Source organism: Telmatherina bonti (genome assembly GCF_933228915.1).
Source record: "Telmatherina bonti genome assembly, chromosome: 7".
NCBI lineage: Eukaryota > Metazoa > Chordata > Actinopteri > Atheriniformes > Telmatherinidae > Telmatherina > Telmatherina bonti.
In genome coordinates, this window is record NC_136625.1 from 11,966,180 (window position 1) to 11,980,840 (window position 14,661).

Below are 14,661 nucleotides of genomic sequence, written 5' to 3' on the forward strand. Positions count from 1 at the left end.
CGGATGGACGCAAGAAGAGACTGGCAGTGGCAATCAAGATGACGCACTACGCCTGGTGGATGAGCAGAGATAGTCTCTGTGAAGGGGTGTCTGTGAGTCAGCCAGTGGGCTACAGAAACCAAGCGTTCAGGCTTGCTCATTTATGTCAAGGCAACGGAGAATGAAAAAGAAGTGTAAAAAAAAAGCAAAAAAAACAAAACAAAAAACACCTACCTGCTCAGTGTAGACACTTGCAGCTACTCCTTGATCGTGCTGATGCTTTTAATCAGAAAAAAAAAACCGACTGTCTGATCCAAAAAAAAGCCGGTATTGGCGACCTTGGTTCGATGACACCCATTTCTGGTGTTTACCAGCGACGCAGCATTAGTCCACTCCTGCTCTCTTTGACAGAAAAAAAAAACACCTCGATCCGATTACTCAGAGATCGCAGAAATAAAAGGAAATACCTCACAATCCATCCACTTAGTCATCAAGTTTTAAGAAAAAAAAAAGGCTAAACCGGTTCAAGTGGGGCGATTACGCAGGGCGCCTGGAGAACATGTGTCGGGCAGTGGACGTGCGAAATGGTGGCAACAGGATAACCCGGCAGCGCAAGGAGCTCCATCATCTGTGCGTCTGATGCAGTCGGTCAGGTGTGGAGCCTCTGAGCGCTGGAGGATGCTGTCATCAGTCCAGCCCATGGGTCCAGCCCCTGTCAGCTCTGCTTGCCTCAGACGCCTCTCATTAAAAAAAAAGAAAAAAAAAGAAAGGGAGACGACTGGCTCCCCCCTCCCTGCAGCCCCCAGCACCTCTAGAGTTCACATATGAGGAAATATAGGCTCTTTTATGATGCTGTTTATAAAGTAATAACATGACAACCTAATGTTAAATTTTAGGTTCATATTAACACCCTGACCAACAGAAGACAATCTTCATTTTATTTCTTTATTATAGCTTTATTCTATGTGCTCTTAATGAACGTTTTTTTTTCTTTTTATTCTCCTTTTCACTCACATAAGATACAACAAAATAAAGGAGACAGAGAATTACACTGTTAAACATAGCTGCACACGTACCTATTGTTTAATCAATGATATCAGTGGCTGGATCATTGTTAGCGTTTAATTTATTAGCTGCTATTCAGCCGCCAGCCTCTAGATGGCGGTACATATGTTTACCGAAGCCGGTGCGCAACAGTCCTTTTTCCAAGATGTCGGTATTCGGGCCAGTGGTGAAAATTCACCCCGTGGTTCTCGCTTCTATTTGCGACTCATATGAGCGAAGAAATGAAGGAGCGAGTCGAGTGATTGGAACCCTTTTGGGTAAGCGGAAAGCTTGGCACATGTGTCTACCGCCGGGTGAACGCATATTATGATAACGGTAGCAGTTAGCATGAGGCTAACTTTAGCTTACCCACCATGCTGCCATAGTTTGGTCCAGTGGCTAACCTGCATCTCTGCAAACCTGCAAGAAAAAGAGAAAAAAAAAACAAAAAACAAGAAAATGAATAAAAAATAAAATAAAATAAAAAAAGATAAAGAAAAAACTGACCTGCGTCTCGCTAGTATTAGCTACCTAAAATGCTAACATCGTCACCTGTAACAGCTGTTTTTGTGTTTAAATATCTGTTATGTCCGAAAACTCTTTATTTGAAATTTTGTTATGTCCAGTCTTTTGCCCTACGAGTATAAAATTGTTGAAAGATCAATGAGAAATGAACGTTTTCGTCGTTGACATCAGCTAACGCCTATTTTAGCTGCTTACAAAAACTAATGCTTAGCCGGCTAGCTAAACAGTCTCCTTATAAACAATTTTTTTTCGTTTTTAGGTACAATTGACAAGCACTCTATTGAGGTGACAAACTGCTTCTCTGTTCCTCACAATGAGTCTGAAGATGAGGTATGTTTTAGCATTTACTCCTACTGAAAATGTAGTTTCTTTCCTTTTAAAAAAAAAAAAAAAAAAAAGTGACAATTGTAGGATTTTAGTGCTAGTGGTATGAAAATGGGATGCTGGAAACATTTTCAGGTATTGACTTTGTATTCTTCCCAAGAGGTATGATTTATAAATATGTGACCATGTTTGATTTTGGACAACAGGTGGCTGTGGACATGGAGTTTGCCAAGAACATGTATGAGCTTCATAAGAGAGTGTCGCCCACAGAAGTCATCATCGGATGGTGCGTCAATCCTTTATGTAAATCATTTAAAAGATTTTATAGAAGCAATGAGACTCAATTTTTAACTGAGTGACCCATTTTCCAACAGGTACGCTACTGGCTTTGATATCACCGAACACTCTGTTCTTATTCACGAGTACTACAGCCGTGAAGCCACCAACCCCATCCACCTGACCGTTGACTCAGCGTTGCAGAGTGGCAAAATGAACATCCGTGCCTACGTCAGGTTGGCTGATCCTTCCTTCGTGAACTTTGAGTGTTCAGCTGCAGACTGAGAGTGTCTTTCTGAATGTGTTTGTATGTCTCCAACACAGTGCACAGATGGGTGTACCAGGAAAGACTGTTGGTGTTATGTTCACCCCACTGACTGTCAAGTATGTGTACTACGACACTGAGAGGATTGGAGGTAAGAGGGCAAAGAATGAATGAAAATCATTGAAAACAGGTGCTCTGTTATGCTTGTCTGCCTCTTTAAGTTATAGGATGGGAAAATATTAAAATGGTTGTGTTTCAAAAAACAGACAGAAGTATATTTATTTCTGTGATTCAGTGGACCTTCTACAGAGAACACGCATGAATCCAAGTCGCACCAAGGGTTTGACCTCAGACCTGTCCCAGGTGGGAGGAGCTGCTTCCAGGTTACAGGACATGCTGACCACCGTACTTGCATACATTGATGATGTGCTGGTGAGTATTAAAAGTGTAACAAGAAAAACATTCCATACGTACCATGTCTTATATCTCAGCTAAACATAAACATAAGCTTTTTAGTCTTTGGATAATATACAGTATGCTCTGATCTAAGACGCTGGTGGTGTGTTTGAAGAAGACATTATGATAAATGTCAGATTATCTCAAATTAAACTCGCAAACTAAACACAATTAGTTTTTTGCCTACTCAAACTTTAAATATGTTAAATGATACAAACACAATCTAAAGGCATTGATATTTCAGTCTACTGCATTCTAAAGTATAAAGTTCTAAAATAAGTACTGTTGCATATAATCAATATTTGCTTAAATTCTGTCATCTTACAGCATGCTAGTAAACAGTACACTGAGAAATGCTTTGTTTCATATATAACCAAGATGGCTGTGGAATTACTTGACTACATGTTTTACCAATCTGTCAAGGGAACTATGAACTTATTCAGGCCACAGTAAATGACCTTTCTGTGAAGTAGTCTGTTGCAAATTATATTCAATGTTTTAAAAGAGGTCTTCACTATTTTGTGTAATAATGAAAATGTGTTAAAACAAAGTTTAATTGTTTTGCCTCCATTAGTGAGGAAATGCTTTTATTTTTATTAGATTTGACATGGACATTGAATTTGTACATAGTCACACAAATTTGTATCTGATGCTATGCTCAGGACTACATCCAGGCTTCTTTAGTAATGAGTATATGTGAAACAAATGCAGTGGATCAACCTCTGTTCCACACATCAGTTATGATCATTATTATGCTGTATTTTAGTCTTAAAGTGATCCAGATTAGTCACAACTGTTTTGAAATACTCAGCAGAAGCTTCTATGTGGATTTATCAGAGAAGAGGATTTTACAAATCTAGATTTGAATCTTCAAAAATAAATCTGGTTTATTAATCGATCCTGATTATGTTTGGAAAGACTGAGCCCTGAGCATTCATGAACTGTAGCTAGCTACTCCCTTTTGTTTTGGGTATCATAGTATCTGACAAGCTGTCAAACCAAAGTGAAGCAACACTTCCAGAATTTAGCTTGGCACGTCAAGATGTCTCTTTCTGGAAAGTGGGAATCAAAACCTTTTGAAACCACATGCAATTTTCATGTTATCTGTAATTCCATAATGCAGGGGTCTCCAACTTTGGTCTTCGAGAGCTTCCATCCTGCAGGTTTTAATGTTTTAAAACATTAAACTGCAACACATTTGCTGCTGCAACACACCTGACCCAAACCAATGGTTCATTAACAGGCAGGTGCAGACGATGACAATGGCTGTGCCTCAATTCAGGGTCCGCACACGTGCGAGTGTGGATTTGTCTGCTGCATACGTCATTATGGCGTGCCAAGTGCTGTCCCAATTCAAAAGCTCATTCGACATCACCTTGTAACCTGCACTTCGTTTGGCTCCAGATTTGCTTAAAACAAAGGGTACAAGCGATGCATTCTTCGCGGCCTTTGTTCCTAGAATTCATTGCGTGCAGCAGAGCACCAGTGTAGGTACCACACCGGCAGGGCTGTTTTTTTTTTGTTTGTTTTTTTTTAAAGATGTGTATACACACACACATTGTCCCAGCAGACAAGCCAGGAGGACAGCAGCATTGTGTCCAATAACCGCTAATGAATTTAATTGCGTGCGTCTGACCAGGATTATTTTTCACTGAAGTTAAAGTCAGCTTGACAGGATGAGCTGTCAGTCAGAGGAGAGAGCTTCACTCAAAAACTGAGTTCTTGTTCTCGAGGCTGCAAGAACAAGAAAAAAACTATTTTTCGTCAGGTCCATACATACTCCACGAGAACCATGTCTGCAGTGGGGAGGGATCACTGCAGGGGGCGATGTCTGTTTTTATGTGCAATGAACCCAGTTGTTGCCTCCACCAAGGAGGTTATGTTTTTCCCGGCGTCTTTGTGTTCAAGATAACTCAAAAGGTTACGGACGGATTTTTCTAAAACAATTCAAGACTTGTTGGAAATGTGAAAATGAAGAACTGATTACATTTTGGTGGTTATCAGGATCACCGTTTGGATCCAGGAATTTTTAAAAGGATTCTTTAACATTGTGCTTGGTGGAGGTTTCCGCTCTCCGAGTGCTTTTCTAGTTTCATATTTAACGAGCAACTTTGTCCGCGGCAGGGCGAGTTGTGCACGCGGCTGGGTCCGAGTGTTTTAATGCCACATGTAAAAATGTTTGTACTTTCTCACCACCTCGATCAGCTGTTTTATCAAAACAATCCGTTTTACCTGCAACAGCAAAAACACGGAAGCAGCAACTCCGTTTTATGCTTTCTCTGTTTTTAACGATGCCAACCTCAAATGTCTGACCAATCACACAATACTTCTCAGAGCCCCACAAGAAAAAAGTTCTCGCTTCTCGGGGAGTGTGTAACAAGCTTTACTCTGAGGAGAGCACGTCTGGGCCGCCTCCTCCTCATGTTTTTAATTTAATTACAAAGGTAAATTAAAATATATGAAATTAAGATTACTTGCATAATTTTGTCATTTTAAAAATATTTTTGTGTTTTTTGTGAAATAATGGGATCACTAATTAGACAAACATGGCATATGTAATTGCTAGGCAACGAAGGACTGGAGCACTATGGGTAATTCTCGTACACCTGGTAGGCTGTTTCATTTCACTAATGGTAAGCACAGTGTGTGTGGAGTGTGGATACGACGTAGAACACTAAGCAGTCTGCATACTTCGGAGTGTGCAGACCCGGAATTGGGACACAGCTAACAAGTTGTTGGAGAACGTTTTCCTTTGAATCATGTGGGGTGTACTAGGGTAACCTGCTGGATGCTCTAATGCTAACTAAATATCCCAAACAAAAAATCAACAATGTATTTACAGTTTTGACTTCACAGTTAAGTTAAAGATAATACTTGGCCTTGCTCATTTGGCCTTTCTCTCTTGATTTACTCTGACAGTAAAAGTCAAATCTGTAGCCATTTGTTCTCATCATATTGCCATAACTTGTTCTACTGCTTGATAGTCTCTTTAGAGAACATTTGAAGTGATGAAACTGAACATTGATGGTAGATGCAAACATAATTTGTTTTGATCTGTCTCAGTCTGGAAAAGTCACAGCAGACAACAGTGTGGGCCGTTTCCTCACAGACCTGGTCAACAAGGTGCCAACCATCTCAGCTGAGGACTTTGAGAACATGCTCAACTCCAACATCAATGTAAGTGCTCTGAAACGTTTGTTTGAATGTGAATAGTTGCAGCACTCCAGCTTATTATCCAGCTGACACATTGTAATTCTGCTTTGTTACAGGAAGTGTTGGATTAGGCTTGTCTTTCACTTCTTGATGTAATATTTATTATTTTAGGAAGACGAGAGTAGTCAGAGCTGTGGCTTGCAGTCAATAGATGTTTCATTGAACTATTGTCATCATATGCTTGTATTGATTTTAGATCATCCCCAACAGGACTGTCATTCATGTCATTCTATTTCCTTGTTGCAGGACCTGTTGATGGTGACCTACCTGTCCAACCTGACACAAGCACAGATTGCTCTAAATGAGAAGCTGGTGCTGCTCTGAGGAGAATTCATTAAAATATTTAATTTTTTTTTTTTTTTAAACTTTTTTTCTTTCTTTTGACTGAGATAAATAAAAATATCAAAAGGTCATACAACCATTCCTTTTACTTGGATTTCAGCCACTGTCACATTTGAACAATTTTGGAAAAAATACTGCCAATGCAGTCTTGCTTTTGATAGTTAACGTTCCTCTTCCACTTATTTGACAGCTTACAATTACCTGCAGTACAAGTGTAAAATCCACAGAAAATAAACGTTTCTTCCATCATTTTTTCCTTATCTAGTTCATTTTTTCCTGTTAATGAGGTACAGTTGTGCTCATATGTTTTCATACCCTTTCAATAAGGAAAAAGGCTGAATTTACAAGTCACTCAAATAACTGGAGACTTTAAAAAAAAGGAATAACTAAAATTTTGCAAAAATATTTAGTAATATAAGACACTGTTTTTTCATTTGAGTTGAAGAAAGAAAAAAAAACCAAATTGGTCCTGGACAAATTAGAGCATTTTTCTGTTGAACAGTGGGACAAAATACCTGTCAACAGGTGCAGAAGTCTGACTGAGAGGAACAGAAAACACCTCACTGTAGCAGAAACATTAAAGGATTGTTCAACAAAATATTAGTTTGAGTGATGTAATATGTCATAAATTATCTTATTTGTTTGCTTATTTAAAAAAAAACAATTCTATTGAACCAGAATTAAAAAATGATTTTCATTAAATTTTATTATGCTTCAGTCAATTTCAGCTTAGTTTACAGGCATTTTTTTTTCCTACTTTAATGAAAGGGTATAAATAAATGAGCACAGCTGTATTTGACAGTGCAAAACTCAGAATGAATTTTAAAAGCTGATTTATTTAAAAGATTTTTCCACAGATAAATGTACATTCAAAAGCAGAAGTGAATGACTGAAGTTGTAAATCCTTCGTGACAGGATATGCCCGGCCTGAGATAGATGAAACGCTTTAGTGCAAAGAGTGGGCATTTTATAAAGCCTATCCAGATAGCACGTCATTCTAATACACAGAATCAGGAAATTAGCTGCTGAATGATTTGTTATTGCGGAATTAAAGAAGTCGCACCACAATCAAGGTTTAGTTTCTGACTCGGAGCTCTTTCCATCTTTGCTTTGGAGGTTTATGATCTTCTCCACAGCAGCGTAGCTCCGGACCGTGTAGTCATACACCGACTCCCCGGTGGATTTAGCGATGGTTGCAGCCTGCTCAGGATAGTAGAGGGAAGTGCTCACGGTCACCAGACCCGTCGGGTAGAGGAGCTTCTTAATCCTCGACCCTCTGGCAAGAAACAACCCGAGGACTCCAGTGAAGCCTATGATTCCTGCGCGCGCGTAAAAATCGTTTGGAGGGTTTTGCAAAAAGTTGTAGGTGTCACTCCCGAGCTGGACGACCTTCTGAAATTTGGGTTTAATTTTGGCGTAGGTGCCCTGACACCATGCTGCGTATGGCTCCAATAACTTCCTCACGGTGGCGACACTCTCCTCCAGCTGACCTGCTTCAGGCTCCCCAGGGCGAAACGTCTGCTGAGGAGCAGTGTACAGAGACAGGTCATCCCGGTTTAACGGAGCCGGGGCTTCTTTCTTTACGTTACCGGCGGTTCCAGCCGCCAAAACGGTGAAGGGTAACAAACGTATGGCTCCCGGCATGGCACCGTCTGTCACCTTCAACATGATCCTTCCGGGCCATGCAATTGCTACGGTGCCCGTTGAGGGACATCAGTTATGACGCCGCTTCTTTGATATTCAGCGCTTTTATTATTCCTGGATGGAGTTGAAAATTGTTGGAGGGTTTCGAAAAAAGCTTTTTTTTTAAAAAATTTTTTATTATAAAAGTTTAACATGGCAGTTGAATTTTTTCTCAAATATGTCGCCTCCCAATTGATACATTACATTTCATGCATTTTTAATAAATGGGCTTTTATGTTACTGTGGTGTGGTGGACCAAACAGTACAACCTTTTTGAGTTTTTTTTTTCTTCTTTATTTCAGCGTCACTTTTATCCCTCGACGTCTTAAATGAACTGGGTTCTTTTTACATTAAGCCCACCTTTGTAATGTTACAAAGGTAAATCACTTGAACAAAATTACAAACATTTATGAAAAGTACCACTGTTATTGAACATATATAAGTATTTATCAGTATATTTATGTATTTATATAAACAAGAGATTTTCAGTCTAATTATTTTCATTCCACTCAGGGAAATAAGTTAATTTTATTGCGTTTTTCTTTATATCACAAGCCAAAGTACACGTAATAAGCTGATTATTCATTTACCAAATTGTTTCAAAACCAGCTCCATAGCAGCAGTTCAATTTTGTTTTTACAGTAATGTACGGGTAATGACATTGACATAATTTATAAGATTAAATGGTCTGAATTCTCCTTCCATTGAGTGAGTTTATTTTTTTCTATTTCGACCTCCGCGGTTGCCATAGCAGCCGGAAAGTCTCGCGTCTCCATGGAAACGCAAAGCGTCAACAGTATGTCCAGATAACATTGTAGCTGCTTGCTGTAATGCCCGGTTTATTACGCTTGATATAGTTCTTACCGTGAAGTTAAACTTAGCTTATAAGTTTTCGTTCATAAGTTGATGCTGTCTGAGTTTCAGTGTGGTGGAATATTTACCTTATGGGTGCCTAAATAAGTTTATAAAAGAATTTAAGTGTTTCTGAATGGACTGTCTTTCATCTGCCCAGAGCCTCCGGGCTCTGTCTGCCCTGTTATCCACTCAGGAAGTGGAAGAAGAGGATGACGACTGTAAAGTAAGATATATTCATACACAGATTAGGATAAAATAATCATGAATTTCAAGCTAAATATTTTTTTTCTCATTGATTTCATTCTTTATCAAAATCCCTTCTAACACTGATTTGTTTACACAGAATGTGACATTTGCAGGTATGGGTCCTGGACATATTGGGCCCCCATCCAAAAAAGATAAAGGAGGTAATAATTTGTATTTTTATTAATAACAGTGAAGATGTAGAGACTAATTTATTTAACATGTGTTGCTGTTAATTTAGTGCCAAGTGCCTACAAAAAGAAGAACGGTAAAGATATCTGGAGTGAAGAAGAGGTGGCTGAGGGTTCCCAGTATGATGATCTGACTGACCCGCGGCCACAACCTGAGTAAGCCATGGGTAGGATAAAGGGGTCAAACACAAAGAAAACATTCCTTAATGAGATTTGACTTTCCATTGAGGTTGAGTTTAAATGTATATGAGTCAAGTGGCCAACATTTTCTGCTCTTGGACATGATAATGTAGTTTTTATGTGTAATTTACAATGTGTCTGCAGGTATGAAATTGTCCTTAAACAGAGTGTGGGTACAGAAGACCTGTTCCTGGGCTTAAGCGGAAAAGGTCCATCCTCCATGTGTTGTGAAGCCATGCTGGTAACTTATCTAGGATTACAAATGCTTTCCAATCATGATATTTACTTTTTGGACTGTTAAAAACAAAATGCAGAGAAATAAAAATCAGGCAATAGTATCCCATTATTAAGATTTACAGATAGATGAAAAATGTTAATTATATTGTAGAAATGTTTATAAGCACAGATGACAGATGTAGCTGTTCAGAGAATTTAGTTTTAGGTTAAATAAATCTTCCTATTTCAGCATCCAGGCAGACCATTTGAACAGTTCTGCGTTTTCTTCTTTTTCTGAAATTCCTTGTCTTACAAGTGAAGTGACATCAAAATGGAATAAAACTGTTAATACAGGAAGTGTATATGCCTTTTGAAAATGTGGGGAGTGTACAATGTAAAAGATACTGACTTTTCCTCCTACTCTCAGGTGAAAATCAAACTGCCAGACACCAAAGCAACTGATGTCATCTTGGATGTAAAGGAGAAGTTCCTTGATCTACGAACACCGAGATAGTAAGAGATGCTTTGAAAATGTCCTTTTTAAATTTTAATCCCCTTCTGACTGGGTGGCTGCAGTTCAAACCAAAGGCTTCTTTTTTTTCTGACATTTCTCTTTAATCAGATTTTCACATCTTGATCTGAGCTGCAGTATGACTACTGTTTCATACAGCTCTTAACATCCTCCTCTGTCATGCACATATTTACCAGTGTGTACTCCCAATCTCTTTCACCTGTCTTCTTTCCTTCATTCAGCAAACTGGGTCTCCATCTACCCCATCCTATTCACAGTAAGGAAGGAAAGGCCAAATTTTTCAGTGAGAAGGAGGAACTGGAGGTGACTCTCCTGATGAAAAGACCCACGGACTTTATCAATATGTAAGAAAGAGTGTACACCATTCAGTAGATGTCAGAGGAATGACTGTTAAGGTTACACAATTTCATATTAATGAATTAAAACAAAAAAATGTAGAAATCGTCACTTTGAACCCAATCCAATCCAATCCAATCCAGTTTATTTATAAAGCACCGTTAAAAACAACAAAGTTGACCAAAGTGCTGTACAGAAGAAACAATAAAACATACATATTTACATCATAATGGGGCATCAGCACATTGTTAATAGTAAAACAATCCTTTAAATTAGTCAAACGCCAAAAAGAAAAAATGAGTCTTCAGACAAGACTTAAAAACAAGAAGCGATTCAGCCTGTCTAATGTACAGGGGCAGCTTATTCCACAACTTGGGACCAATAACAGAAAAAGCTCGGTCACCTCTCAGTTTACGCTTCGTCTTAGGAACGACAAGCAGAAGTTGATCTGTGGACCTCAGAGAGCGTGTAGGGGAATACCTCACCAGCAGGTATGACAGTAGCGAGGGGCCAGACCGTTCAGGCATTTAAAAACAAATAAAAGAATCTTAAAATCAATTCTGTAACGGACAGGGAGCCAGTGAAGGGAAGACAAAATTGGTAAAACATGGTCAGACTTTTGAGATCCAGTTAAAAGACGCCCTGCAGCGTTCTGCACCAGCTGCAGCCGTGCAAGAGAGGACTGACTGATCCCACAGTACAGGGCGTTACAATAGTCAAGCCGTGTAGTTACAAAAGCATGGATCAAAATTTCAAAATCATGTCTTGAGAGTGAGGACCTTATTTTTGCAAGCTGTCTCAGGTGGAAAAAAGTTGCTTTCACCACAGCACTAATTTGTTTGTCCAATTTAAGTTCCTGATCCATTTTCACACCAAGATTGCAGACAGTAGGCTTAACAAACTGTGACAAGGATCCAAGGTTAACTGAGACAGCATCACCAACACTGCTAGGTCCAAGAAGAAGAACCTCTGTTTTTTTATCATTAAAATGCAAAAAATTTATTGACATCCAAATTTTAATTTCATCAGTGCACTTTAAGAGTTCAGTGGCACTGAAGCTTTCTTGACGTTTGAGGGGAATGTAAATTTGGCTATCATCAGCATAAAGATGAAAAGACACACCAAGCCTTCGGAGAATAGACCCCAGCGGCAACAGATACAATGAAAAAAGGAGCGGACCAAGGATTGATCCTTGCGGCACGCCACAATTCAAGGGGGCCGAGGATGAAGCACAGTCACCCAATCTCACACAAAAACTCCTATCTGCTAAGTAGGAACGGAACCACTCCAAGGCAGCCCCGTGAATGCCCACTGTGTTCTCAAGTCGGCACAGTAGGATTTCATGATCCACTGTGTCGAACGCAGCGGTCAGATCTAACAAAACCAGTGCAACAGTATGACCAGAGTCAGTATACATCAAAATGTCATTAAAGACTTTAAGTAGAGCAGACTCTGTGCTGTGCAAATTTTTAAAACCACACTGAAAAACTTCAGGGATCTCATGTGCATCCAGAAATGCCTTCAATTGACAAAATACAATTTTCTCTAGTATTTTGGACAGGAATGGAAGCTTAGAAATTGGACGAAAGTTTGAAGGATCATTGTTATCAAGGCCAGACTTTTTTTTTTATTAATGGCTGAACAACAGCGTGCTTAAAGCATTTTGGCACCACTCCTTTTACCAAGCTTCCATTCACAAGATGTACAACAAAGGGTGCTATGGTTGGAAACACCTCTTTAAAGAGGCGCGGAGGAATGGAATCATCAGGTGAGCCCGCAGGCTTAATTCCACTAACAACCTTCTCCAAAATAGAGAGAGTCACAGGCTCCAACTGAGAGAATAAGGCAGTGCATGTGACAGAGTCAGACAGACAGACAGATTGAGGGGAAATAAGAGCCCTTGTGGTTACAACCTTATTCACAAAAAAGTTCAAAAAGTTCTCACATACTTTATGTGAGGCTTCAAGGCTGTCAGATTGGGGGACATTAAGAGAAGCATTCACCAAATTAAAGAGAGCACGTGGGTTGTGCCTGTTAGCAGTAACCATATCAGAAAAATATTTTGACTTGGTTAATTTTACACATTTCTGATATCTGTGCAGACTGGCCTTTAACATTTGAAAAGAAATTTGCAACTTATCCTTTTTCCACCTGCGCTCAGCTCTCCTGCACTCACGTCTCGCAGCGCGAGTGGACTCATTTAACCAAGGCTCAGATTTAGGCTTTGCCCGCCTAGCTTTTAGCGGAGCCACACTGTCCAAAATAGACACACAGAGCGAATCAAGACGAATTGCAAACTCATCAACGTCACAATCAGAGCTCAAAAAATCACTAGATAAAATGGACTGGTTAAAGGCAGCGGAGAACTGAGCCGCAGTGGACGAGTTAACGACACGACAGAGGCGCGCAGGAGCGCACGGTTTATCTGCGTTACACAGGAAAGGCACATTAAATAAAATCGGCATATGATCTGAAAACACAGCATCACAAACTTCCAGGTCACATATTGAAAGGCCGTACGACAATACAATATCTAATGTGTGTCCGTGTTCCTGCGTAGGTCCGGAGACAGACTGCACAAGGTTAAAAGTCTCGATAAGGTCCAAAAAGTCTTTCGCCATAGGCTTATCAGTGCAGCACACATGAATATTAAAGTCACCAGCAATCAGTATGCGGTCATATTTGGGCAATATCTCAGAACCCTGTTTACTTCTGTGAATGTTTTTTGATGTCATTACACTGATTAAACAAGAAGAATTCAGAATAAATACTTGCATTGTCGGTTATTATATCAATATATGCTTCTTTATATCTAAAAGAAAGAAACTTAGTTCCAATCATTCTGCTGTAAGATTGGACATCTCTGCAATGACGACAATCATAAGTAGCTTATCATATGAAGAATTATACCTTCTGTTCATATCATATCTCAGTGGAAAAATATTGTACAGTATAAAATGCAGTCATCCACAACACTTGTCATGGCATAACCTGCCTTACACAATATATGAAGTAAACACACTCTTTCAGGCTAATATATTAATAGCTCCTTCTTATAAAAGTCTTTATAAACTAGTAATGACCCTTAAAATTTCCCTGAAGACATTTTGGAAACACACACTAAGATAAAAAAGTGTAGCAATATGTTTAAGTGAAATACAATCCTTGTCAGTCAGTAGTTTAAATGAATCTGTGTCTCACTTTAACTTGGCAATTTTCTGCAGCAATGTGACAGCACATTTGTAAATGTTTCTTAAAATGACAGGGAGTGTATTCAACCACGTAGCTTTTGACTATTTTTAAAATGTTTTGACTGTTGTTAGTTACAGCTTAATGTTTTTGGAGGGAAACAATTATTCTTAAAATAAGAATTGCAGTGTACATTCATGATACATAGCAAAGGCCATGAAACGAAGTGGGTGAATATTTAAAACCAACACTGACAACAAAAGAGGGCCATGTAGAAATGTATCCCAGATATTTATGAATTATTTAATACAGACTGGACCTAAATTGTTAAACATAAATGGTACTCTATAAATTCTGTTTGCTGTCTTTAAGGCATATTTTTCTTCGGATGTTGGAAAAGGTGAATATGAGGTGAAAGTGTTGGCATTTTGCTTTTAGTTAATTACTTAACATTGATTTAAATGAACAAGTTAACAAAGCTGGAAACACCAACCTAGGATTTAAATAGAGAAGTCAAAAATTGATATCTGAATCAATATATTGTGGAAAACGTAACGTAGGCCCATTCTTTTTTTTTTAGACAAGGCAATGCAAAACCACATAAAAAAACAAAACAAAAAAACAAACAAACAGACAAAAAGAATGGCTACAGAAGACACAGGTACTTGGCTGGTCTGCAGTAATGATCTGTCCCAATCAGAGAAAACGTGAGGAGCTTTGAAAGGAAAACTGTGACAAAAACAGTCTTGCTCTGTTAAAATCTGATATATTTTCAGAAAGAGTGGGACGAAATAGCTGCTAGAATGCAGGAA

At 39.0% G+C, this 14,661-nt stretch overlaps 3 protein-coding genes across 3 annotated transcripts; 2 read left to right on the top strand and 1 right to left on the bottom strand.

Annotated features, from left to right (window-relative positions):
• Positions 1–1,176: 1,176 nt before the first annotated feature.
• Positions 1,177–6,493, top strand: eif3f (eukaryotic translation initiation factor 3, subunit F). Its single transcript, XM_079244225.1, has 8 exons — positions 1,177–1,301; positions 1,808–1,878; positions 2,079–2,158; positions 2,247–2,384; positions 2,473–2,564; positions 2,709–2,845; positions 5,933–6,046; positions 6,329–6,493. The coding sequence occupies exons 1-8, from the start codon at positions 1,190–1,192 to the stop codon at positions 6,404–6,406; spliced, it is 822 nt and encodes a 273-aa protein (XP_079100351.1). The 5' UTR covers positions 1,177–1,189; the 3' UTR covers positions 6,407–6,493.
• Positions 6,494–6,644: 151 nt separating this feature from the next.
• LOC306758821 (MICOS complex subunit MIC26-like) lies at positions 6,645–8,114 on the bottom strand. The gene has a single exon (XM_079244226.1). It carries the CDS (start codon positions 8,090–8,092, stop codon positions 7,493–7,495), a length of 600 nt encoding a protein of 199 aa, XP_079100352.1. The 5' UTR covers positions 8,093–8,114; the 3' UTR covers positions 6,645–7,492.
• Positions 8,115–9,095: 981 nt separating this feature from the next.
• Positions 9,096–10,672, top strand: dnaaf6 (dynein axonemal assembly factor 6; the record flags this gene model as incomplete). The annotated part of the gene is made up of 6 exons (XM_079243739.1): positions 9,096–9,185; positions 9,306–9,369; positions 9,447–9,552; positions 9,721–9,817; positions 10,220–10,305; positions 10,546–10,672. 6 exons carry the CDS (start codon positions 9,096–9,098, stop codon positions 10,670–10,672), a joined length of 570 nt encoding a protein of 189 aa, XP_079099865.1.
• Positions 10,673–14,661: the final 3,989 nt, after the last annotated feature.

Excerpts from the sequence above, each read along its gene's own strand:
- eif3f (XM_079244225.1), top strand. The coding sequence starts at position 1,190 with ATGTCGGTATTCGGGCCAGTGGTGAAAATTCACCCCGTGGTTCTCGCT. Across the intron at positions 2,385-2,472 it reads AACATCCGTGCCTACGTCAG|TGCACAGATGGGTGTACCAG; the intron begins GTTGGCTGATCC and ends TCTCCAACACAG. Across the intron at positions 6,047-6,328 it reads TGCTCAACTCCAACATCAAT|GACCTGTTGATGGTGACCTA; the intron begins GTAAGTGCTCTG and ends TCCTTGTTGCAG.
- LOC306758821 (XM_079244226.1), bottom strand. The coding sequence starts at position 8,092 with ATGTTGAAGGTGACAGACGGTGCCATGCCGGGAGCCATACGTTTGTTA.